We start from the raw sequence: 26,906 nt of genomic DNA, 5'->3' as shown, positions 1-26,906 counted from the left end.
AAAAAAAAAAAAAAAAAAAAAAAAAAAAAAGGAAAAGAAAAAGAAATTCATGTGTCCTATAAGTGGGCAATAACCTTTTATGACTTTCTCTGTGACGTAACCCCACTTGCAAACATACCAGTTTGAATAACATGGCTTCTAGAATAAAATCTTCATAGCTCAGCATGGCATGGAACCTCAGCATGTAGTGTATCTCTGGGTCCTCACTTCTCACTACTGCTTCCTGTTATCCTTCATCAGAGCCATACAGGGCCTCTTGCTGTCCTCACCATGTTCCATCCTGTTGACATGCCACATATTTTCCTCAGGTCTTCACCTGTGCCCCTTACCTAGAATGCCCTCTTGACCCTGCATCCTTTATTTACCTTCTGCCCCACCGTTTAGTCTACCATGGTATCAAATACATTCTTAATATTCAAATCTGCCCTTCTGTCCCCTATGAAGACTTTTCTGACTTAACCAAGTGTGAATATATTTGTACGTATTTATATATATCTATTTCTGTTATAGTATGTGTGATGGTTAACTTTATGTGTCAATTTGGCTAGGCCACAGCACCCATATAATATTTGGTCAAATGTTACTCTTAATGTTTTGTGAGGGTATTTATGGATGAGATTAACATTTAAATCAGGGGGCTTTGGGTAAGGCAGATTACCCTCCATAAACTGGGTGGGCCTCATCCAATCAGTTAAAGGCCTGAATTGAACAAAAAGAGGCTGGGCACGGTTGCTCACGCCTGTAATCCCAGCACTGTGAGCAGCTGAGGCAGGGAGATCACCTGAGGTCAGGAGTTCAAGAACAGCCTGGTTAACATGGTGAAACCCCATCTGTACTAAAAATATGAAAATTAGTTGGGCGTGGCGGTGCATGCCTGTAATCCCAGCTACTCGAGAGGCTAAGGCAGGAGAGGCGCTTGAACCCAGGAGGCAGAGGTTGCAGTGAGGTGAGATTGTGCCACTGTACTCCAGCCTGGGTGACAGAGTGAGACTGTCTCAAAAAAAAAAAAAAAAAAAAAAAAAAAAAAAAAAGAATGCCCACCCCCAACCCTCCTGCTCCTGCTCTTCTACTTAGCAAGAGTGAATTCTACCTTCAGATTTGAACTGCAACGTGGGTACATCCCTGGGTTTCCAGCCTGCTGGCCTACCCTGTAGATTTTGGACTTGCCAACCTCTGTAATTGTGTGAACCAACGCCTTAACAACACTGTCTCTCTCTATACATCCAATTGGTTCTGTTTGTCTCTTTTCCCTTCTCCACTCCCTCTCTCTTTTTTTCCCCCTTCCCTTCACTCATTCTAACTTCAGTGATTTGAAGCCTCATGAAGACATGGAATCTGTGGCATCTGTCTCTGCTTCCCAAGTACCTAGTTCACAATGTGGCAGACAGAAGGCATTCATTCCATATTTTTGAATAAATGGAGGAATGGATCATGTTTCCCTTTTTTTTTTTTTTTTTTTTTTTTTTTTTTGAGGCAGAGTCTCACTCTGTCAGCCAGGCTGGAGCATGATCTTGGCTTACTGCAACCTCCACCCACCCTGGTTTCAAGCAATTCTCCCACCTCAGTCTCCCAAGTATCTGGGATTACAGGCATGCACCACCATGCCTGGCTAATTTTTGTATTTTTAGTAGATTCAGGGATTCCCCATATTGGTCAGGCTGGTCTCAAACTCCTGACCTCAAGTGATCCACCCGCCTCAACCTCCTGAAGTGCTGGGATTACAGGTGTGAGCCACACGCGGCCTTGGATCGTGTTTCTGATGTGCCTCACCAAGCTGCTTTCTCATGCCCCAAGAGATACATGCCATCCCACTCACAGCGTCCAGCTTAGATGATCACATCAAACATTTTGGGCAATAACCTAATAGATAAATGTTACACTGTTTTATTTTAATATATTTTTGATTACGAGGAGGCTGCTCATTTTCTCATGTTTGTTTATTTTCATGAATTGAGACTCTATGCTTTTTAAAGTTCTTTAATCTACCAGAGTCTTGGAGATTTTCTTCATATTTTGTGTGGACTGTTAAAATTATTTTTATGTAATGTTTGATTCTGAAGTGTTTATATAAAAACGATAAAACATTCTCTGCTGTATTTGCTGCAAATACTTTTTTTCACATGGTTGCTTATCTCCATTTTGGTATCTTTTAAAATAACAATTCTTCACATAATAAAGGTATATTTATATGTATAATTCAATGTGCTATATGTCATGATTCTCTAAAGGTGCAGATAATAATATTCGTAGATTAGGCTTTTATTATATTTTGAAAGCAGTGCATTCAAATGGGAAGGTTTAATTAGAATCCAAATATCTGCCCTTGATGATCCATTTGGTATGCAATAGCCAGAAGGAGTCTCTTAAAAAGTAAGGTCATGTTGTTCCTCGGTTCAAAACTCTCCAGTGCTCTCCCATCTCATGCAGAGTAAAATCCAAAGTCCTTCCTTGGACACAGAACCTCCATTATCTTGCCTCTGACCACGTCTGCCTCTTCTACTCCTCTCTCTCTTCCTCCCTCAGCTCTAGCCGGACACCCTCCTGGCTCTCCCTGAAACCCACCAAAGATGCTCCCATCGCGGACCTTTACATGACTGTTCCTTCCATGTGCACTGTCCTGTCCCTAGACCTCCTCCCCTCCCAAGTATCATCAGAGTGGGCTTCCCTAGGCCACCTAAAATAGCTCACCAACTCCCACCCTACACTGTCTGGCATGTGTAACAACTTGACTTTCTTTGTTTTCTTCATTGCTGTTTTCCCAATACTCAGCTAGTTAAATACATGAATGACTAAATTCAAGGATGCATCTGATAACCTCTGAGGTGACAACTATATAATATGTATTTGGTATTTTTTTATTGTAAAAAGAAATCCTTTTTTCTTATATATTAAAAACACTCCTAACATTAGTGTTGGTTTTTTTGTTTGTTTTGTTTTGTTTTTTGGCACCTTCTGTGTTCTATTGTTCACTAGAGTTTTGTGGAGCTTGGGAAATGCTCTTCTGGAAGACAGAATAAAGACAAGGTGACTGCCCTTCTGTCTCTTGTCATTATTCAGCATACCTCAGCTTTTCAAACAATTATAAAAGGTGGTAGATAAAAAGAATATCATCATTTACTTACATCTGTGTTTGAGAATAGCATTCAGAAGAGATGGTTTTAATAACAGAAAAGTTACATCATAAGGAGTTTGGATTAAAAACAAGAATATAAATTGAAAGGGAATTGGGAATCTGAAAATAAGGAAAATATTTAATAACATTAGTGACCCAGGAGGAATATAATGCTATAATGCTTATGAAACGATAAAATGGTAACAAGGACCCCAAAAATCAAAGCAGTTCTATAGGCATGAAATTTATGAAAATAAAAAACAGCATGACTTCTCAAATGCAAATGGTACAGCTGGAGGAAAATTATCAGAGAGATATAGTTTGTTATCAGTGAAATCAGAAATGCAAAAACACTGAAAAGCGGCCAGTATAGTGGAAAAGGAATTAGTAGGTAAAGGTTTTTTGAAAACCTTACTCATATGCTGACGGACAGACTGGAGGCCTCCTAAAGATTGAGCAGCATGGGAGCGTTACCTGCTGAAACAGGGACAATAAAATTACTGGACTTAATAATCAGTACCAAATAAAAAATCAGTAGCTTAGTGTCCCAAGAGCCAAGGGAGTGATTCTGCCACCTCCCCCATGTCTCACTTCAAAAATAGCATTTTTATGTGCTGCTCACTCATTGACTTTCAAAACTAAGTTATTTGTAAAATATTTTTATTTTATTTTATTTTATTGAGACAGAGTCTGGCTCTGTCACCCAGGCTGGAGTGCAGTGGCACAGTCTGGGCTCACTGCAACCTCTGCCTCCCAGGCTCAAGCGATCCTAACCACCTCAGCCTTCCTAGTAGCTGGGACTACAGGCACACGTCACCATGCCCAACTAATTTTTGTATTTTTTTTGGTACAGACAGGGTTTTGTCATGTTGCCCAGGCTGGTCTCAAACTCCTGAGCTCAAGTGATCCGCTTGCCTTGGCCTCCCCAAATGCTGGGAGTACAGGCATGAACCATTGCACCTGGCCTGTAAAAGGTTTTTAAACATTGTTTGTAATGTCATTATCAAAAACTTCAGTAAATATATTTATTCATGATGTTGCAATAGATGTTATAAATAACTAGATATTGTCCTTCAAATGCAAATTCTTACATATTTACCCACAAGAATAATCAGAGATATAAAACAACAATATAGTGTACTGTGTCTACACACAAAATGAGTCCCAAGAATTATTTATAATCTGTTGTTACAAAAAATTCATTTTAAAAAGCTTTTGGGCATGTTCTGCCTAAGGATCATGAAATATAAAACAAGGAGAGGAAATGATTTTTGCATATAATCAGTGTTTTAGATCAGGAAAAGAACAACTTAAGAGCAACTTCACAAAAGATAGAATAGCTCTTTTTAGCAGTGTACTAGCTGGAAAATAGGTTTGAATAGGAAGAGAAGAAAAGGAAAGCTTTTCGTATTTTCTTTAAATCTTAGAAACAAAAGATTTCCAGTTAGCCTGTGATCTTCTATCCTAGAAAGAATGAAGTTAGCAAAAATATGTTTAAGGTTGATGAGACAGGAGTGCTGAAAGGGATTAATATATTCCTTAGTTGAGTAGTGCTAAGGAGGGAGATAATAGCTTATTAATATTTCTAGTAGATACATTGTTTTAAAAGGACAAATTAGCATGGTAGATGGCAATGAAATATGAAAAGGTAAGATAGTAGCAGTAATGAATACAAGGAAAAAGAAAAATTGAGCTGAATGTTAGACAAAGCTTATGAAAGAATTCTTGGTCAAAGTAATAGATACAAAGTAGGAAATGAAATGTTTATAAAAGACTCTGTACTGGTCAGAGTTTCATGAAAGGGCACAGAATCCACTATGGCTAGTTTTAAGCAGAGGGGATTTTATTTTTACTTTTATTTTTTGAGACAAGGTCTCACTCTGTCACCCCTGCTGGAGTATAGTGGTTTGATCTTGGCTGACTGCAACCTCCACCTCCCAGGCTCAGGCAATCCTTTTGCCTCATCCTCCGAGTAACTGGGATTACAGGCACGTGCCACCATGCCTGGCTAATTTTTGTATTTTTTTTTGTCGAGATGGGGTTTCACTATTGTTGCCCAACTGGTCTCGAATTCCCGGACTCAAGTGATCTGCCTGCCTAGGCCTCCCAAAGTGCTGGGATTACACGCTTGAGCCACCATGACTGTTAGCAGAGGATATTAAAAAAAAAAAAAAGTATAAAACATTTTTCAGAGCCTTCTTGGAAGACTTGACCAAGAAGGCTACTGTCTCTTCCAAGATGAGGAAGCAGCACATTCGGGGAGAGCCAAGAAGGTGAGCTGCTTTGGATGAACCACACACTTCCATAATGGTAGCAGACAGTAGGACCATGGAAGGCACAGAAAAGCAACTTCCATCTTTCTTCCATGCTTTAAGCCGAGGTGAGCACACCAAAGAGGTAGAACCTAAGTCACACCCAGATCCCTAACTTAAGGAGTTCTAGAAATGCAGCTTTTATTTATTTTAATTTTAATTTTAATTTTTTTTTTTTTTTGAGATGGAGTCTTGCTCTGTTGCCCAGGCTTGAGTGCAGTGGTGTGATCTTGGCTTACTACAACCTCCACCTCCTGGGTTCAAGCAATTCTCCTGCCTCAGCCTCCTGAGTAGCTGGGACTACAGGTGTGGGCCACCACGCCCGGCTAATTTTTTGTATTTTTAGTAGAGATGGGGTTTCACCATATTGGCCAGGCTGGTCTCAAATTCCTGACCTCGTGATCTGCCCATCTCGGCCTCCCAAAGTGCTGGGATTACAGACGTGAGCCACCACGGCTGGCTGCAGCTTTTATCTTTTTGGCCTCAGCAGTACAGGTAGGCACTTAGAAAGAGTTTGGAATGGATGGAGAGTGCCCATACCCATAATGTACACTACTGACTTCATTCTTAGAGAAACTGAAAGGAAAACACCTAAAATAACAAAATCAGAAAGATCATTAAGAACCAGTTCTTCTGGCTGGACATGGTGGCTCACATCGGTAATTCCAGCACTTTGGGAGGCTGAGTTGGAAAGATTGTTTAAGCGCAGGAACTTGAGACCAGCCTGGGCAATATAGTGAGAAATTTTCCTCTATGAAAAATAAAAAATAAATTAGCCAGGTGTGGTGGCTCACACTGGTAATTCCAGCTACTCTCAGAAGGCTGAGGTGGAAGGATTGATTGAACCCAAGATGTTGAGGCTTTTAGTAGAGGCTGCAGTGAGCCAGGATTACACCACTGCACTCCAACCTGGGCAACAGAGCTAGATCCTATCTCAAAAAGAAAAGCAAAAAATCCCCAAAAACCAGTTCTTCCTAAGTTTCAGCATTCACTGTTAGCTCTTCTTAAGTATCAAAAGGACTGTTATACAGGATTTGAAAGACAACATTTAAAATAAGAAATACCTTCAGGCTACACACTTTTATTTGGAAACTGTGATACTATTGTGGACACTGTTACTTGTAGGAGGCAGCAAAGAAGAAAGTAAGTTGTCTGGCATTGGTAAGTTCTGGAGAACCAAGTGCAGATAAGATTGTTTTAGATACACTATGATGAGGATAAAAGGCCCTAAAACCATCATCAAGAAGTCAGGCCAGCCCTAATTCTAATTGTGTTAATGTCTAAAATGATAGCTGGGTTTTCCAGCAATATGACAGAATTGTGGCAGATACTGTGATAAAAGCTCCTGCTACAAACACATCTAAAGGATCAATAAAACAACGTAAATACATGGCAAAGTTCTCAAAAATGTTCCCGAGGGTACAAGTGTGAAGAGGGAGCTGGAATAATGGCTGAAGCCGAAGCAAAAGCTGCAGGCATGCTTGGGGTGTTTGCTGGTCTCTGACCTGGGACTTGTTTCAGTGGCCACAAGTGGTGGAGGCAGGGGATCAGCATTTGGGTTCTCAGTATGCAGGAAAAGGGAGCAAGACCCAGACATACACCTGGGAGTCTCAGAGTAGGACACTTTCTTTCTTTCTTCATCTTCTTCTTCTTTTTTTTTTTTTTTAAATACAGAGTCCTGCTCTGTTGCCCAGGTTGGAGTGCAGTGGTGTTATCTCGGCTCACTGCAACTGTTCAAGCCATTCCTGTGCCTCAGCCTCCCAAGTAGCTGGGATTATAGACATGTGCCACCACACCTGGCTAATGTTCATACATTTAGTAGATATGGGGTTTCACCATGTTGGCCAGGCTGGTCTCGAACTCCTGGCCTCAAGTGATCCACCCAACTTGGCCTCCCAAAGTGCTGGGATTACAGGTGTGAGCCACCGTGCCTGCCCCAAAGTAGGACACTTTCCATGAAAATGTGGGCTACAAAAAATCGGCCTTCATGGGAAGATGCCAAACTCTGGCTGGGAAAGAAAAAAGTCTTCCTGGAGAATTCATAACCATATGCCTGACATCTCATGGGTTTGTAAATTCAAACTATTTGCATGGTGTGTGGTGGTCCAAGATCAGAAATAGTGCCTGGGGGATCTTCCTCTGCTTCCCTCTTACACCATACATTCCCAATCTCTCATTTTTTTTTTTTTTAAATCCATTTCATTTCGGATAAAACAGTTTCATTCATATTGTTATTCTGATACCTAAACTACTCCTCTGCAGTTTCACATTGTTTAACTCTTCGACCAAATGAGTAAACAGAAATCATTCACAGCAACTTGATCCCTAAGGAGTCAGACTACGGTTAGAAACAGACACTAAAGTCAGTCAGATTTGACTTTTCATTTGAGCTCAATTCATAATCTTGAGCAAGCTCCATAACTTCTCTCTTCGTTTCATCAGCCAAATAGGGATAATAATAGCGTCTACCAATGAGAAGTTCATGTTGGGCATTTAGCACTTACTTGGCACATAATGAGTCCTTAAGAAATGCCAGCCATGTATCAACAATGCTGTGCAAATCCTTATGACCTAAATTTTTAAATATCCAGGATTCTAGGTCCTTAGCTTCCTTTATAAAAAGCATAACTAAGCATTACGGTTTAGCTCATTGATCTTCTAGTTTTAAAATTTTCTACCAACTTTGATAGATATTAGATGATTTATATCTTTTCATATTAAATTGGTTGTTAAGCAAAGAATACGATAAGCCAACAGATCTCTTCACTTTGTATTTCTCCAGGATCCCAAATAATTTCTTAGGAGTAGGATGTGAACTCATTAAATCTTTCGAGACTGTCTTATATAATTTCTAGCACTTTGCAATATAGAAGGGGCTCAATACATTTGTTTGGATACAAAAGTGGATTAATGTATGTTAGAGTCATCGCTAACAGAGGTGGCAGGAATCTTAAGGGCCTAGTCTGACCAGTTAGTTGATGTTTAATCCCCATCAACATGTCATTCTCAGCCAGAAGTTATCTGGATCAGAGCTTGTCTACTAATCTCCAGTGACAGAAATTAACTCTTCTAAGGCAGTGCATACTTGCTGTCCCATGCCTCTGAAATTTGATGTGGATTAGTTCTCTCCCTCAGCTTACCTTGAAGCCAGACTCAGCACTTCATCACATCCCCAGGGTGATATTGTGAAATATGTATTTGGTCTTCATCCTGTTTCCTGGAACACATACAGCTCCTAAAATCTTTAGACTCTGGAGTGATGAGTATCTTTGTATGCTAATAGGATGACTTGTGGCTGGGGGTCCCTAGGCAGCTTCAGAACGGGGACAGGTCGCTGAAAGACCAAGCCATGAGAGGGTTGGGACTTTCAGTGCCACCTCCCCAACCTCTTGGGAAGGCTTAAGGTTGAGCCAATCACTAATGGCCGGTGATTTAATCAAGCATGTCCACATGATCAAGCCTCTGTAAAAACCCAAAAGAATTGGATTCAGAGAGCTCTGGATAGCTGGACACATGGAGGTTCATGGAGGGTGGTGCCCATGGAAAGGGCATGGAGCTTTCATGCCCTTCCCACATACCTTGCTCTATACATCTCTTTCATCTGGCTGTTTATCTGTATCCTTTATAATAAACTGACTAACATATATAAAGTGTTTCTATGAATCATTGTAGCAGATCGAACTGAAAGAGGGGGTCTTGGGAACCCTGATTTATAACCAGTCAGTCAGAAGTACAGGTCGCAAGCTGACATTTGTGACTGGTATTTGAGGTTGGGGGCAGTCTTGTGGGACTGAGCCTTTAACCTGAGGAATCAGACACTCCCTTTAAGTAGAGAGTGTCAGAACTGAATTGAATTATAAGACACCCAGCTGGCGTCCACTGCAGAGCTGCTTGGGGTTTAGCAAGAAAACCTCAAACATCTGGTGTCAGAAGTGTTGTACTAAGAAAAGTAAAAACACTTTGGGTTTTTCTGATCATTCCTTACCCAGAGGACAGATCCAATACCACAAATCCTTATGTTGGGGCTTAGAAATTGACACCCCTGCCTGGGTGTGGTGGCTTACACTTGTAATCCCAGCACTTTGGGAGGCTGAGGCAGGTGGATCACTTGAGGTCAGGAGTTTGAGACCAGCCTGGCCAACGTGGTGAAACCACATCTCTACTAAAAATACAAAAATTAGCCAGGTGTGGTGGCGGGTGCCTGTAATCCCAGTTTAGGAGGCTGAGTCAGGACAATCGCTTGAATCTGGGAGGCGGAGGTTGCAGTAAGCTGAGATCACGTCACTGCACTCCAGACTGGGCGACAGAGTAAGACTCTGTCTAAAAGAAAAGAAAAGAAAGAAAGAAATTGACATCTCCAATATAGCACCCTGGCATGCTAATTATTTTCAATTAATGGCCCTTGAAGAACAGCAGATCCTGGAAGAAGCTTTATGCTGATATTTCCTTATCTAGCACAAGTCCAGACCCGCCAAAGAAGAAAACAGTTACCTGTAGTCCTTTCTCTGAGTTTTCATTAATTTAACTCATATTGCAGGAAGAGACTGAGGTTTGTCAACACACCTGGACAAGCATTTGTCATCAACTATTGTCTGCTGTATGTTCTACAAGCCCATTGAATTCCCCTAAAAATATTTCACCATGCCTCAAACTGCCACATTTCTCCCTACCCCTTTAAAGAAGGGTTTATAAACATCTGTACCCCGTTGGATTATTGGGTAATCATCCTTCTGTGATTCTCTCATGCTATGCATGTTAAAATAAAATTTGTATGCCTTTCATCCTATGAATCTGCCTTTTGTCAGCTGATTTTCAGCGAACCTTCAGAGGGCGAAGAGAGTTTTCCCTTGACTCTACACTTGGTGAAGTAGGTTGTACTGAATATCACCTGTGGTGGTGGTTGTGAAATGCTGGAGAATTTGCATACTTCACGGCAAAATTTAATTGCAATCCTCTATAGGCATTTTTGAGTACTAAAGTCTCTTTCCATACAGTCTAGCAACATTACCTCTTTTTATTGCTCTCCTTGCCCCAAATTTAGGCTCTGAAATTCTCTATGTTTTCAGAACAATTCAGTTTAGGTCCTTAGCTAGTATAGCTCTCTCCAAACAAAAGCCACTCAGCTGGAGGAACTCATCGTTTTAGAAAGCAGGCCAGTGGCCATCTACTGTTTATTTCATAGGGATTGGCTGAAAACCACCAATTTGTAATGGTTTCTCTCTTCACCCCAGATGATCTACCCAAATGATTCCCCAAGCAGAACTGCCCCCTGCTCCACTGTTTTTTTTTGGATAGAGTGGGAGGGTAGTGGTCAGAGAAGGGCATATATAGAGAGGGGAACATGTGGTTCGGCTGCTAAAAAAAATCATATAGTTTTCTCCATATTACATCTAATTTATAATATTAGGTAACTGAGTGTTCTAAAAGAGTTACTATGTTTCAATAAGTGCCTAACTTGCTCCTAAATAGAAACAAAAACATTTTTATAATAGCTTTGTTTTATAATCAGCTATAATTCACATATTATGAAATCTACCCTTTTAAAATGTATAATTCAATGACTTTCAGGATACTCACAATTGTCACATCTCATTCTAGAATGTTTCCATCACCTCCAAAAGAAACCCCTTTCCCCTTAGCAGTCACTCCCTAATTTTCCCCTCTCCTCAGCCGGTGGCAACCACTAATCTACGCTCTATATAGATTTGCCCGTTCTGGACATTTAATTTGCTCTTTTGTGACTTTTTTCACTTAGCATAATATTTTTAAGTATCATCTATGTTGCAGAATGTATCAATACTTCATTCATTTTATGCCCAAATAATATTCCATTCTATAAATATACCACATTTTATCTGTTCATCGGTTGATAGACATTTGGGTTGTTTCCAATTTTTGGCTATTATGAATGCTGCTGCTATGAACATTCATGTACAAGTCATCATGTGGGCAAATGTTTTCATTTCTCTTGGGTATATATATCTAAGAGTGGAGTTGCTGGGTCATATGTTTAACTTTTTAGGGAAATGCCAAACTGTTTTCCAAAGTGGCTGCACCATTTTACATTCTCACCAGCAAGTATGAATGTCCCAGTTTTTTTACACTCTCACAAACACGTTATTGTCTTTTTATTACAGCCATCTTAGTGGGTGTGAAGTGGCACCTATTCCTATTGTGGTTTTGATGTACATTTCTCTGTTGGCTAATGATGGTGAGCATATTTTCATGTGCTTATTCCCTTTTATATATCTTCTTTGGAGAGTATCTGTTCAAATCATTTATGCACTTTTAAATTGGGTTACTTGTGTTTTTATTGTGAGTTGAGAGAATTCTTTCTATGTTTTGAATACAAGTCTCTTAGTAGATACATGATTTGTGAAACTGTCTTATGTTCCATAGGCTTTTCTAAATAGTAATTTGTATTTAGGCAACACTTGAATTATTCAGAAGTTAAAGATTAAGTATGGATATTATTCAAACCCTTTACCTTTCTCCTGGATTTGTTCCAATTTGGAAAATCAGTGCTTACGGCGTATTTTAAAAAGAGTGCACAGAGGAAAGAAAAAGCACAGTGCTTCACAGAGAGAATGTGCTCGATTAACTTTGGCAAATGAATGAATTAAATTTATGCATTTATTCCTGGTTCCTACCACTACTCTGACTTGTCGAGTCCCTCTGGGGGACTTTCAGAAGAGTGATATTCATCTTATGGGTGAAACACCCTCAGGAGAGCTATGAAGTATTCAAAAAGTATGCCTGTCTCTACGTGCATGCTGCACTATTCCACATGCACACACTAAAGCATAACCACTATCACATGGGGATCCACACATTCTTCACGGTAAAAAGCAGTTTCATGTTCTGCTCTTTAATTTCAAGAATCACTGACTTAAGAGAGAGAAACAGCTGTTTTTGTCACTTCCATGCTGACCCTACAGTATTTTCAATGGTCTGGGCATTTCTATGTCATTTATGCTATGGATGTTTATTTGGAGGTTCACTTCAGGGAATTTCATACTTACCTCAATATTCCTGACCTCAGAGTGATTCCTACATTGTAGTTCCCTGTCCCCTTCATGTAGCACATAGCTGCGGGGGGATGGACCTGACCCTGGGAGGGAGGCAGGTCACACTTGGCTGCCTGCCTATCGGATCAGCTGAACCCACTCTGGAGACCTTGCAGCTGACACAGTACCAGCCAGGCTGCCCGCACTTCCCTATCACTCCCAACAGTCTATCAAGATCATTTTGCAACTGCATTTGACATAATCCCTTGTATATCTTGAGTGTTGGCTCACAGCAAAAATCAGAATGATTCAAAACTGGGAAGAATCAAAGGAATTCTAGTTGGGGCTGCAGCTGAAACTGAAAAACCAAAGAAGGCAAGTGTATGAAGGAAGCAAGGTGGGTAAAGGAAGAACAACAAAGGGAAGCAAGACCTTACTTGCAACCTGATATAAACAGGAGTCTAAGTTTACACAGGCAGAACTGGCTGCTGCTAGAGTTACTCAGCTCAATTACCCATCCAGGGCACTCATGCAGATGCCTGTAGGCATGCATATGACACATATGTGGATGAGAGTCTCCGCTTACAGGCGAAACATCCCTGTGGTTATGAGTACGGAAAATGGCCCCATCAGAGAGAAGGGAAAGTGAAAAGTTTTCTTTAAATTAGTGGATTTCAGGAGTTAACATACTTGTTGTCTTAGTATAGGTTGGAGAAAACAATTTCTAAATAGAAATAGCCATCTATAACACCACATCATAGTATTTATACAATGCTTTTCCCCCCCTTCATAAATGCAAGTGCTTTTAAGTATACATTATTGCTCATCATCACAACATTCCCATGAAGATAAGAGGTTGTTTCACCAATTGATGTGAGGCTTAGAGGAGAACTGACCCTGTTTTGGAGGTCAGGGAACGAGGAATGGGTTACTGATACTTAGATCCCAGTTTGGAGCTAGGAACTAAATTAGACATTTCACATATATAAATTTCTTTAGTCCCTCTAAGAACCCCACAAGGTGGTTGGCATTATGATTTCATAGATTAAATAAAATTGCCCAGATCACTCAGCTAGTAATGGTAGAATCAGACTACATTTGTCTTATTTTAGAGCCATACTCTTTTAGCTATGTCATGTTCTTATTTGCCAATTCTAATCAACTGAAGCCTCTTGCTTGGAGGGATGTGTGGAAGGAATCAAAGCCCACGCCCAGTTATTCTAGCTGATGCTAGTGGGATGGGAGGATTGGCATCTCACATAGAACCTAACCCTCATTGTAGAATGAGTGAATGTGGAATAGGCCTCATTTCTAAGGGTCTAAAGGAAGGATTTCCATTAAACAAGGGTCTATATTTTGAGGGACCTATAGAAAGTCTCAATAAAAAGGCAGCTCCTAACAACTGCATTTTGATAATAGTTTTCCATCCTCTCCTTTTTTTGCTGCAACTAAACTAGCCATGACTAATTTTCTCATTTCTCCCTGATACTTGCCTGCTTCTTTCTTCAGTAAAAGGATTTCCTTCCTTAAAATGACATCTTCCTTTTATTTTAAAGGTGATTATTAATGAAACATGGAATGCAGCAGAAATACATTCCCGACGTGCGTGGTCAATCCACTTATGACCAGCAGAGTGGTAGGATATAGACAAGGTTGTGACAGCTTTGACCATGACAGACAGACGAAGGGAGGATCAGTCGTGCTTGTATGAAAAGGATAAAAAGATTTAACCAGAATTATACTACACCACGGTTCATGTTTTAATTTGGGGAATGACAAATATTCCTCAGTTTTCTGCTTTTACATATGTATTTAAATTTTCAGTTTTCAGGACTGAGTTGACAGATTTAAAATCCTTGATTTTTATATATTAAAAAAGAATTCTTTCATTTTCTTTTGCCAATTATAGCTATCATGTATGTGTCTGTACCTTTCTCTACCAGGTTTTCACATAGAGAAAAACATCAGTCTCCCATGAGCATCCTCTGGGCTCATATTTTGCAGAGTAAAACCTGCAGAAAACTTTGGATCTGGATCCCAGTTGGTCCCAAACTTACCACACCACTTCACTTTCCAGTTCCGATTGGCATCCACTCCACGGCAGCGAAACCTTGAGTTCCTTGACCTTGTTTTTCTCCAAAATCGATCCTAGACATAATTAAGAAAACAGGTGTAGAGAAAAATACTCAAAAGGTTATTCGCATGCATTTTAATAGCTCAATCAATGAACGAGTCATACCACTGAGGAGAGAGTTCTCCTGTGGATAGACAAGCCCGGGGAGTGAAAAAGAAGACTGGATTAGTAGTGGAGACCCAGGTTCACGCTCCAATTTCTGCTACAAACTTTCTGTATTTTGCCTTCTCTTGGCCCCATTTCTTTATAGGCAAAATTGAATAGGCTGGACTAGACCAGTGATTTTTCACTATTTATTTGGAAGAAGAAATCTTTATTTATGTGAAATCTCTACAAAATCTAGACGTGAAAATGAAATCAAATTGTTGGTGCTCTGATTGGGGAAAGAGTGAAGGTCTCTTTTGCATCTCGAGAATCACTCAGCTGACTGTCTGTCCAGCTTCCTTCCTGTCCTGGAAGTTTGTGACTCTCTTTTCTAAGATTTATTTAGTAATCTTTTCAATTGGATAGGCAAAGTGACTTACATTGGTCCAACTAAAATGGTATCCATCGACGTTAAACACAGGCATGATATAGAAATATAGATGATTCAACATTTTTCTCATGGCTGGGTCACTCTTATGTGTTAGAAGAGCCTAAAAGACAAAGGTGAGATTTTTCTTTTAAATTGGTTCCCAAAAAAGGAGGAAAAAAGAGTGTGAGATATCCTTTGTACCCATGAGAAATACCAAATACTGTGGTTTAAAAAGTAATAAACTAACATGAACTTTACTCTTCGACATCATAAATTCTCTGTTAAGACTTCTGTCTGAATTAAACTCTTTATTACCAATAATCTTTTAGCAGAGCTGTTAAAAAAGATCAATTGGGCAGCCTCTTGATTGTATTTAAGATCTGGTTAAAGTTTTAGGCTGATTAAGAAAGCAACAACATAGATAGGCTTTTGTATAACCATCTGTTTTTAGATTCCATTCAATTGTGGACAAAATCATTACCTAAATCTATTTGATAGCTTTACCCGATAGATCATAACACAGACCAGCTGCATGTCATTTAATTGTCTAATTAGTAGCAGCCTCAAACCTTGGAACCTACTGCATTGAGACTCTATTCTTTTCTCCTTACTTTTCTATAAAGAATTTAATGAACAATACAACATCTTTGCCATCTTTATTGTGGCTCCTTTGAAGTCTTGCTCTTGTGATTGGGTTTTACTTATATGGTGCCTGGCCCCAAGTCTGAAGATTCTGCACTACAGATTGGCCTCAAATAGAAAAATATTGTATGTGCTTTCAAGAAGATAGACATTTTGAAATACCATTCTTATGGAATGAACCTTTTAAAAAGTTCTTTATGATGCATGTTTGTCTATGTATAGAACATCTTGGAGGAGCACACAGGCCATTTATAACAGTGGTTGTCTTTGTGGAGGGGGACTAGGGGACAATGTGTGGGAAGGAGAATTATCTTTCTCTCTCTCTCTTTTTTTTTTTTTGAGATGGAGTCTTGCACTGTTGCCTGGGCTGGAGTACAATGGAGCAATCTTGGCTCACTGCAACCTCAGCCTCCCAGGTTCACGCAATTCTCTTGCCTCAGCCTCCGGAGAAGCTGGGATTACAAGCAGGCACACCACCACACCGGGCTAATTTTTTGTATTTTTAGTAGAGACAGGGTTTCACTATGTTGGCCAGACTGGTCCCAAATTTCTCACCTCGTGCGTGATCCACCCGCCTTGGCCTGGGATTGCAGGCATGAGACACCACGCCCGGCCTATCTCTCATTTTACACTTATTTGGATTGTTTGCATTTTTACCATATTAAAAACACAATTCAGATAAATGAATTTGTTTAAAAAAACCCCACATGGCTGGGCGCGGTGGCTCACGCCTGTAATCCCAATACTTGGGACGGTCGATGTGGGCGGATCACGAGGTTAGGAGATCGAGACCATCCTGGCTAACAAGGTGAAACCCCGTCTCTACTAAAAATACGAAAAACTAGCCCGGCGTGGTGGCGGGCGCCTGTAGTCCCAGCTACTCGGGAGGCTGAGACAGGAGAATGGCGTGAACCCGGGGGGTGGAGCTTGCAGTGAGCTGAGATCTTGCCATCGCACTCCAGCCTGGGCGGCACAGTGAGACTCCGTCTCAAAACAACAACAACAACAACCACCCCCACTTTATTGGGGTATTGCTGACATACAAAGAGTTGTACATATGTAATTAATGTATATAACTTGATGCATCTTGAGGTAAGTATATACCCATAAACCATCACCATAATTTATGCCATAAACATATCCATCACTTTAATAGTTTCCTCCTGCTCTTTTTATAGATTATCATTATTATTTTTTGTGATAAGAACACTTAACATAAGCTCTACCCTCTTAGAAAGTTTTTAAGTATATAGTACAGTATTGTTAACTGTAGGCACTATGCTGTACAGTCGATCTCCAGGACTTATTCAACTCACATAACAAAAACCCTGTTTCCCCCTCCCCAAATAAAAGAATTCTAAAATTATGTATAAACTGCCTTGCAAAATTAAATCCTTGAAATTTCAATCTTCTTTAACATCTAGTTAAGTAGGATTTCTCAACCCACATAAGCAGCATTCTGTATTTACATAAGAATTCTATTCATCGAGAGGAAATCTAATAATACAATTTGTTAGAAACTATCACTATATTAGAAATAATATTGAAAATATAGGGATACACTCAAGAACATGAGTTAAATATAATCTTATATATAATCTAAATATCTATGAGGGTAACACAAGTTTTTAAACATTAATACCCTTTCTCTCTTGTCCTTTTGTTTAAGACTCAATAATAATTTGTTGGGCAACTAACTTCAATGGGACTTTCCTATATGCTTGAATTTCTATTATCTGAAGCCTCAAACTAGGGAGAAATCCCTAGTATGCAATCAGCTGTAAAATGGTAGAAATTTTCCCCCCAGATAAATGGAGATTCCTCAATGCTTGGATGAAGTCTCCTGCTGGGATGGCAGGGACAGAGGTACGTGATTGGCTACATTCTTCCTTAGCTGTGGCTTTCCATGTCACTCTAGAGAGGAAGAGAAAAGAGATGGCGGAAGAAAGGAGCTGGGGCAACAAGCCACGAAAGAAGGGGTAGAAAAAAGCTATGGTAATTTCTCTCCCTCCTCTTCTACCATTGGGGACCACAGCTCTTTTGTCTCAGTCCAAATTGAGGAAGTCTCATCTTTTCCAAGCACGGATGTTAGTACTTACATGGCCAACTGGTCTAGAGACCTGCATGACAATGCTTGCATCTTATTCTATCCTCTCCAGTGCAGGTGACCTCCATAACTTTATATTTAAAATAAACTGCTAACTTCCTTTTGAAAAACTATGACATATTTTAAGCAAATAGAAAAAATAAAGAGAAGTCTGTTGCACCTATGAGCCCACCAATACATCTTGCCATATTTATGAAAGCTTTAAAAAAATTGAGATATTATAAACAAAAACTCCCTTTTTATTACTTCCTGATTCCATTTGCTTTCCCTCCACCAAGGTAATTCCTATCCTAAGTTTGACATTATCCTTTCCATGCATGATTGCTACATATATATGTAGCATGAGAACAATGTATGATATTGTGTGTATGCCTTAACATTATATGTAAGTGAGATATGTTAATCTGTGATCTGCTTTCCTCCCAATATAATGTTGATGTTTATTAAGTTGAGGATTTATTCATTTTAACTGTTAAATGGTATTCCATTATAGGTAAATACACAACTTATTTTGTTGATGGACAGTAAGATTGAGTTTGGTATTTCACTGTTATAATATTGCAATAAATATTCTTGCATATTTCTCCTAGACATGTGAGAGTTTGTTTATGACATATAGCCAGGAATGGATTTGTTGGGTCATGAATTTACATGTTTTTAATTTTACTAAATGTTGCCATATTTTATTCAGGTTGCTAATGCAGTCATACACTATATAACGATGTTCTGGTCAACAATGGATTGCATATGCCACTGTGGATCCACAGGATTATAATGGAACATGTAGAGAAATCTGCTATGTGACACTTGATATTTGCATTGCAGATCAATAGGGAAAATGGCTGAAATTCAGTAATGATGCTGGGGCATTTGGTTTTCCACATGAAAAAATATACATAAATAAAATACCATCTAGGTTTGCCTAAGTACACTCTATGATGTTCACACAATGATGAAATCGCCTAATAACACATTTCCCAGAACGTATCCTCGTTGTCAAGCAATGCATGACTGTATTAACATCCGCATTTCTACATGAGCTAAGTGTATGATTTTCTTTCGTATTTTGTCCTTGTCTGGTTTTGCTACAAGCGTTACATTACCCTATTGTGATTTGGGGGTATCTAAAAATTATATTTGTAGAATATTTTTTTAATATATTTGAATTATTAGTTCCCTGAATGGTAGAACTCAGTTCTAAGATCATTTAGGTCTAGAGCAGAAGTTAATGAAATATAAAACGAAGATACACTAAGAAAGATATATTCTTGTTTTCTCTTTTATTGACTTCTGCTCTTTATCATTTTGTTGTTGACTTAACAATTTTTTTTTTTTTTTTTTTTTTTTTTGAGACGTCTTGCTCTGTCACCCAGGCTGGAGTGCAGTGGTATGATCATAGCTCCCTGCACCCTCAAACTCCTGGGCTCAAGTGATCCTCCTGCCACAGCCTCCCAAGTAGCTGGGACTACAGGCAGGAGGCACTCAGCTAAATATTTTTTTTTCTGAATCTTTTTTTTTTTTTTTTTAAATTATACTTGTTCTAGGGTACATGTACACAACGTGCAGGTTTGTTACATAGGTATACGTGTGTGCCATGTTGGTTTGCTGCACCTATTAACTCATCATTTACATTAGGTATTTCTCCTAATGCTATCCTCCCCTTGACCCTCACCTCAGGACAGGCCCTGGTGCATGATGTTTCCCACCCTGTGTCCAGCTGATCTCATTGTTCAATTCCCATCTATGAGTGAGAATATGCAGTGTTTGGTTTTCTGTCCTTGAGATAGTTTGCTCAGAATGATGGTTTCCAGCTTCATCCAAGTCCCTGCAAAGGACATGAACTCATACTTTTTAATGGCTGCATAGTATTCCATGGGGCATACGTGCCACATTTTCTTAATCCAGTCTATCATTGATGGACATTTGGGTTGGTTCCAAGTCTTTGCTATTGTGAATGGTGCCACAATAAACATACGTGTGCTTGTGTCTTCATAGTAGCATGATTTATAATCCTTTGGGTACATACCCAGTAATTGGATCGCTGGGGTCAAATGGTGTTTCTAGTTCTAGATCCTTGAGGAATCACCACACTGTCTTCCACAATGGTTGAACTAGTTTACACTCCCACCAACAGCGTAAAAGTGTTCCTATTTCTCCACATCCTCTCCAGCATCTGTTGTTTCCTGACTGTTCAATGATTGCCATTCTAACTTGCGTGAGATGGTATCTCATTGTGGTTTTGATTTGCATTTCTCTGATGACTAGTGATGATGACCATTTTTTCATATGTCTGTTGGTTGCATAAATGTCTTCTTTTGAGAAGGGTCTGTTCATATCCTTTGTCTGTTCATATCTACTTTTTGATGGGGTTGTTTGTTTTTTTCCTTGTAAATTTGTTTGAGTTCTTTGTAGATTCTGGATATTAGCCCTTTGTCAGATGGGTAGATTGCAAAACTTTTCTCCCATTCTGTAGGTTGCCTGTTCACTCTGATGATAGTTTCTTTTGCCATGCAGAAGTTCTTTCGTTTAATTAGATCCCATTTGTCAATTTTAGCTTTTGTTGCCATTGCTTTTGGTGTTATAGTCATGAGGTTCTTGCCCATGCCTATGTCCTCAATGGTATTGCCTAGGTTTTCTCCTAGGGTTTTTATGGTTTTAGGTTTAACATTTAAGTCTTTAATCCATCTTGAATTAATTTTTGTATAAGGTGTAAGGAAGGGATCCAGTTTCAGCTTTCTACATATGGCTAGCCATTTTCCCAGCACCATTTATTAAATAGGGAATCCTTTCCCCATTTCTTGTTTCTGTCAGGTTTGTCAAAGATCATATGGTTATAAGTGTGTGGTGTTATTTCTGAGGCCTCTAGTTCTGTTCCTTTGGTGTATATATCTGTTTTGGTACCAGTACTATGCTGTTTTGATTACTGCAGCCTTGTAATATAGTTTGAAGTCAGGTAGCGTGATGTCTCCAGCTTTGTTGTTTTTGTTTAGGATTGTCTTGGCAATGTGGGCTCTTTTTGGTTCCATATGAACTTTAAAGAAGTTTTTCCAATTCTGTGAAGAAAGTCACTCGTAGCTTGATGGGATGGCACTGAATCTATAAATTACTTTGGGCACTATTGCCATTTTCATGATATTGATTCTTCCTATCCATGAGCATGGAATGTTCTTCCATCTGTTTGTGTCCTCTTTTATTTTGTTGAGCAGTGGTTTGCAGTTCTCCTTGAAGAGGTCCTTCACATCCCTTGTAAGTTATATTCCTAGGTATTTTATTCTCTCTGTAGTAATTGCGAAAGGGAGTTCATTCACGATTTGGCTCTCTGTCTGTTAATGGTGTATAGGAATCCTTGTGATTTTTGCGCATTGGTTTTGTATCCTGAGACGTTGTAGAAGTTGCTTAGGAGATTTTGGGCTGAGACGATGGGGTTTTTTAAATATACAATCATGTCATCTGCAAACAGGGACAATTTGACTTCCTCTTTTCCTAGTTGAATACCCTTTATTTCTTTCTCCTGCCTGATTGCCCTGGCTAGTACTTCCAACACTATGTTGAATAGGAGTGGTTTTTTTTTTTTTTTGGTAGAGACAGGGTCTCCCTATGTTGCTCAGGCTGGTCTCAGACTCCTGGGCTCAAGCAATCCTCCCTTCTCAGATTCCTAAAGTGCTGGGATTACAGGCATGAGCTACCAGACCTGACCTGTCATTGACACTTTTGTTCTTTTTCTAATTTCTTGAGTGGATAGATCAGCTCACTAACTCAGAGACTATTCTTTTCTAACATATTGATTTAAAATTATAAATTTCCCTTTAATACTACTTTAGTTGCATTCTATATGTCTATCAAGATGAAATTGCCTATGATATATAGTAGTTTTGTTACCATTCAGTTCTAAATACTGAATTTCCTTGATTTAAATTTTATTTATAAATGTTTTTGTTTCTAAATATGCTAATCTTTTTTTTTTAAAATAAGTGATTTCTGACAACTGCATTACAGTTAGAGAACATGGTATTCTTAACAGATTATTTGGTATTTGTTGATACTTGCTTTGTGGACTAGAATATAATGAATTTTTGTGAATGTTCCAGTTGTGCTTGAAAAAAATATACATTCTCTAATGATTGGGTAAGAGTACTATATGTGTTCATTGGATTATGCTATTACTGTTTGTATCACCTATATTCTTACTAAACATTTGTCTGCTATTTTAATCACTGAGAATTGTGTTAAAACCTCATATTGTTATTTTGGCCTTATTGGCTTCTCTTACATGCTATCAATTTTTGTTTTATATATTTTGAGGCCATTGACATCATTTACAATTTTTTCATTTCTAAGTAATATATTAATCAAAGAAGCTGTTCTGTAGTATTCTATTCTGGAAACAGTTTAATTTCCAAGACTTGTCAGAACGTGTTCTTCCTCTGACAAACAAGCAGGGTGTCATTGTATTGCATATGCTATATTCGTGATTTTTATAACTCTCTAAGAATTTTAGCTATTCTCCATCTGGTCACACAAAGCAAGAATCATCACGATGTGACGACTGTTAAATACTGAACAGGACGTTTAGGAGAACTCCTTGCTTGAGTGCCTTAAATAATAGGACACAGATCATTTAGGTGGCGGTTTCTAGAAGAAACATGACCATGTGTCTCTATTTCCTATTATTCTAACATATGATAACCATCAAGAACACAGGGGTGTGCTTTTCTTCTAATGTGTAGAACTATTTTTAGCAATTGATAGATACCCCCCATACACATTGAAAAGGAGATGCCCAATAATCAAGTTGCATCTGGACCTACAAAGTCTAATTTCTTTATCACTATTGTTGCTTATGAAGAAGACTTAAGTAGTCGCGATCCGAAAGCCTGTTGCAAAACAATGCACCACACGCCTCAGTGTGGCGGTCCCTAGGTACTGCATCACCTCACTTCAATTTATTTTAAAGAGGCTTCACCAAACCGATTTGTTCAATTAAAAGATATTAAAGAAAGTTTTTAGTATTATCTTCTGCCAGGCAAACGATAAGTTTGGAACTGATTGGAGCATTTCTGAAGTTAATTAAGAAAGACATAGAATGAATCTATTTGGTATTCACCATCTGCCAAGACTATTTTGGCCTCTACATACCGATGTACATGTTATATATCGGAATTCACCAAATACACTTTGGTTAAAATCAAAGACAAATTTTGCCATGACTAATGCCTTTGTGTGAAATGACAAAGTGAGGTGAAGGGTCTCCCTCCTTTTCAATGTTTTTGGATTTATGTGGTTGGATGTTGCTTTCTTAGAGCTCATGACAGCAAGGAATATGGAGATCATTTTTTTTGAGGATTGGTGTTAATGGCTTTTAAAAAGTTAGCTTTAAAACTTTCCTCTATTTTTATTTTAGAATCACTGCAGAGGACCTAAAAATAACCACACATCCAACGCAGGACACACTGGCAGAACGAAGCCTGTTACAGCTAAGGCCAAAGAAAGGGGCACAGCCACCATCAAGCTGAAGACCAGCCTCAACTGGACTGGACAGGAATATCACTTAGGACAGGTAAACACTGCGGCACCAAAGTGGGTGCATCTCAACACAAAGGAGGTATTTAAAATTCAACACCAGGAGAATTAATTAGAGTGGGGGAGAGTTTACAGGGAAGTTTTTTTTTTTTTTTTTTTTTTTTTTTAAGGGGATCTTAATCTATAAAAATAGCTGATATCACACTACATGATACTCATTAAATACAAAATGGTCAATCAGATAACAGTTTGAAAGTAACAAGAAGAAAAGGCTCCATAAATGAAGGGTGAAAAACTGAAAATCATCTCCTAATCTTGTATATTATAGTTATTTTTATACTTATACTTAGAACCACCCAGAGTGACTAATCTAACAGGGCAGGTGAAGACTAGAAAATGTTGTCAATTATTCTACATTTTCTAATAAGAGACATAAATATTTGAAATGTTTTGTGTCACCAGGAAGAATATACTGCTAGATACATGTCTATTCTTTTTCCTAAGTAATGCCACTTCACATTTCACACAGAGATAGCCTAAAAACAGTGGTTCAGTTGTTGTATTTGCTCATGAGAAGAAGCCAGGACTACTTTGGTATTATGAAGATCTACTCTATAAGTATATTTTACCTACCAAAAAGAAAGTACAGGTGTCTTCACTTTGCATGGCTCTTATATACACAAATTTGTTACTGTACTTTAGTTAAATAACACTAGTCCTCCCACAGAAGTGTGAGTTTTGGTTACCACTGCTAGATCTCCAGTCTACAAATCACTATATAAGTAAAAATGAGCATCAAGATCTGTGATCCATTATACCATTTCTCTGAAAGTCTGTCAGTGGGTGATTGGTTACTACTGCGTAACTCATAATCAGTTTACACACAGACAGCAAAGTGTGTAGTTGTGTTGTGTCCTTGTTTCCCGGTGATAAATCTACAAGGTAATTTACAATAATGGATGGTGGAAGGAGGAAATTGTCCAACAAAGGTGAAAGTGCAGCAAAGAAATGAAAAGTGCTAATGCTGGAGGTGAGATCTGAACCAAATATAAATGGAGCTTAGAACAAATAGCTGACTAGGAATGTTGACACTGCACCATTCAGCTCTAGATATGCAGCCAGAGGAATACAGTGAGGACCAATTTACCAATACAGATGAGACAAGAGGTTGGGATGAAAAGGATGATGATATTCCAGAAGAAGTGACCTGGCAACACTTCACATTAAAGAAACCCTAAGATATTTCGTGACATTGAAAGTATAAAGGAAAAAAAAGTACTGGAAGCTGATTCAGTGAAGAAAGGAGTATGACAATCTGCCAAGGCAAATTTTTTTTATGAAAGATGCTCATTTCATATTGCAAGCTATACAGAGAGAAGACAATGAACACAACCCAAACTACCCTTTATAAGTTTTTTTTTTTAACAAAGAAAGAAGATGTTTTAATTCTCAGTATTTCTCATGATTTAAAACACAGCATACTAGTTTTACCACTTAAAATCATTTCCCAATACATGTATAACAAAGTAAGAGAGTTTTAAATATTTTGACAAAAGCTGTTAGGATCACAGAACAAATAATTTCTCTCATTGATTATGAAGACTGCTCTGTCTGGCTTCAGCCTGTGTGGCCACTTTTATAGTTCGGTGCTACTGGTGGAAAGCGAGCATTGTCTGTGCTCACAATGGCCAGAACACTCCCTATTATTAGGTAGTGGAGTACAACTGATGCAATGGATTTCAGTTTAGTTAAACTGAAACTCAACAAATATTAAATAAAAACTCTGCTATGTTCAAGGCATTATAAATTGGATAGAAGGGGAGAAAGAGATAGGTTGGAGGACGTGAAGAATGAAGGAGATTGGGGAGAGTGAGCATGGGAGAACACGGGGAACTAACGGTACTGAAGGCCAGGAAAAAGCAAACCAAAATATCGTAATTACTCAGAATGGCAGTGAACCAAAGTCAGACAATTTAAAAAATGAAGATCATTTTCATATGATGAGCTGTTTTCCATTACGTAATTAAGAACAAAGATGTGTTTGCTTACTCAGCTGAACTCATTAGATACTTGATCTGGGCTTAGTAGTTGTCTGATTTATTCCGTTTTTTGGCACATACATGCAATTTAAGTTCTCTTCTTAAAAAGGTTTATTTTTAGTGATCTATTTTTTAACCAAGACCTTGGTGTTTCATGCCTATGTCTGAGGGCTTATATTTTACCTTTAATGAGCAGCAAGACATAATGAGACTGAAAGAGATGATTATCCAAAAGGACTATTCCCTGGAGAACTTTTGGATCCTTGGAGAAGAGCCTTCCCCTTCTGGAAAGACTTCACAGTTGGAGGACTTCTCCTACAACCACAGCTCTAAGTCGTTCTTAGAGCTCTGTCCTAAACACACAACCCACCATAGCCCTCACATATTACTACATACTCTGCCTGGAAAATAACCTGCTTCCCTGAAAGTCTCCTATTCTTATTTTTATTTGAATCATCTGCATAGTACATCTGAATCACATGCCAGATGTTGGCACTAGGATTAGCCATCACTGCAGTGCCGAGTGTAGATGGGTGGGAATGCACAATGGAGATGGTTTTCCAATAATCAAACTGGGCCTGGAAGGGCGAGGTTTCACATTACATAGACAGCAGATGAATATTGTGGCTCACTTGGAGAATTAAGGATGTTTTATTGCTTTTCCTTTCTTTTGTTGTACTGCTGCCTTTCTGTAACAGGATCAAATTAGATCCACCTGTATATTATACGTCTTCAATGTCTGGGAGAACTTTCCATTTCAGGTCATTTTAGTCCCAAACATTTTTTCGCAAACCCTTGCTTTATCTTTGGTCTTCCACTGAGTTAAATATAATTCAACTGCTGATTCTAAAATACCTGTAGAAATATATGACTCAAACATAACTGAGTTTAGTGTGAGAATGAAATGCATTCTGTTTTGTCTGAGTAAAATTTATTTTAAAAATATAGTCAGTTTTTGTCCTGTTTTATACAGAAAATTTTGAGAAATTCAGAAATGCATAAAGAATAAAACAAAAATTACCCATAATCCTATCTTCTTTTAACGTTTGGCATATTTTTCAGATATATAGCTATATAACTCTCAGACATAGATTTTGCAAAATTGAAATTATATTGTCCATGCTTGTTTTTTTTAAAACATAGCAACGTGTCATGAAGAGTTTCCTTCATCAATAAATATTACACTAAAATCTTTTTACGTAGTGAGGGCTATCAGTCATTCCTTTATGCCTTCTTTCTTTGCTTTTATGCTTGGAAATGTCTTCCTCATTTAGAAGTCAAACAAATATTTCCCTGAGTCACTTTCTTAATATTATACAAATAATGACTCTGGTCAAATTCATCCCAGCGATGTAGAATTATTTGAGGAAAAAACTGAAGTGCTATGCAGAACTCTGGGCCAGCAAGCACCAACCATGGCTTGAGATACTCAGTCTGGGAGGTTGACAATCTCAAACTAGCGAAAGCGAACAAAGCCCAAATTGCCTCATTCGGTTGGAGGTTATTCTGAAAAATGAAG

At 38.6% G+C, this 26,906-nt stretch overlaps 1 protein-coding gene across 2 annotated transcripts in view; it reads right to left on the bottom strand.

Moving 5' to 3' along the window:
• The window catches only part of CPA6 (carboxypeptidase A6), a 311,803-nt gene that overhangs the window by 44,016 nt on the left and 240,881 nt on the right, over window positions 1-26,906 (bottom strand). For both annotated transcript variants that reach the window (XM_050800279.1, XM_050800281.1), the window contains exons 7-8: window positions 15,090-15,200; window positions 14,489-14,579 (exon numbers count right to left, since the gene is read on the bottom strand). In XM_050800279.1, the coding sequence (XP_050656236.1) occupies window positions 14,489-14,579; window positions 15,090-15,200 (202 nt within the window). The remainder of the gene's footprint in view (window positions 1-14,488; window positions 14,580-15,089; window positions 15,201-26,906) is intronic.

The sequence above is a fragment of the Macaca thibetana genome, chromosome 8, assembly GCF_024542745.1.
Source record: "Macaca thibetana thibetana isolate TM-01 chromosome 8, ASM2454274v1, whole genome shotgun sequence".
NCBI lineage: Eukaryota > Metazoa > Chordata > Mammalia > Primates > Cercopithecidae > Macaca > Macaca thibetana.
This window is presented reverse-complemented; position numbering and strand designations above follow the sequence as displayed.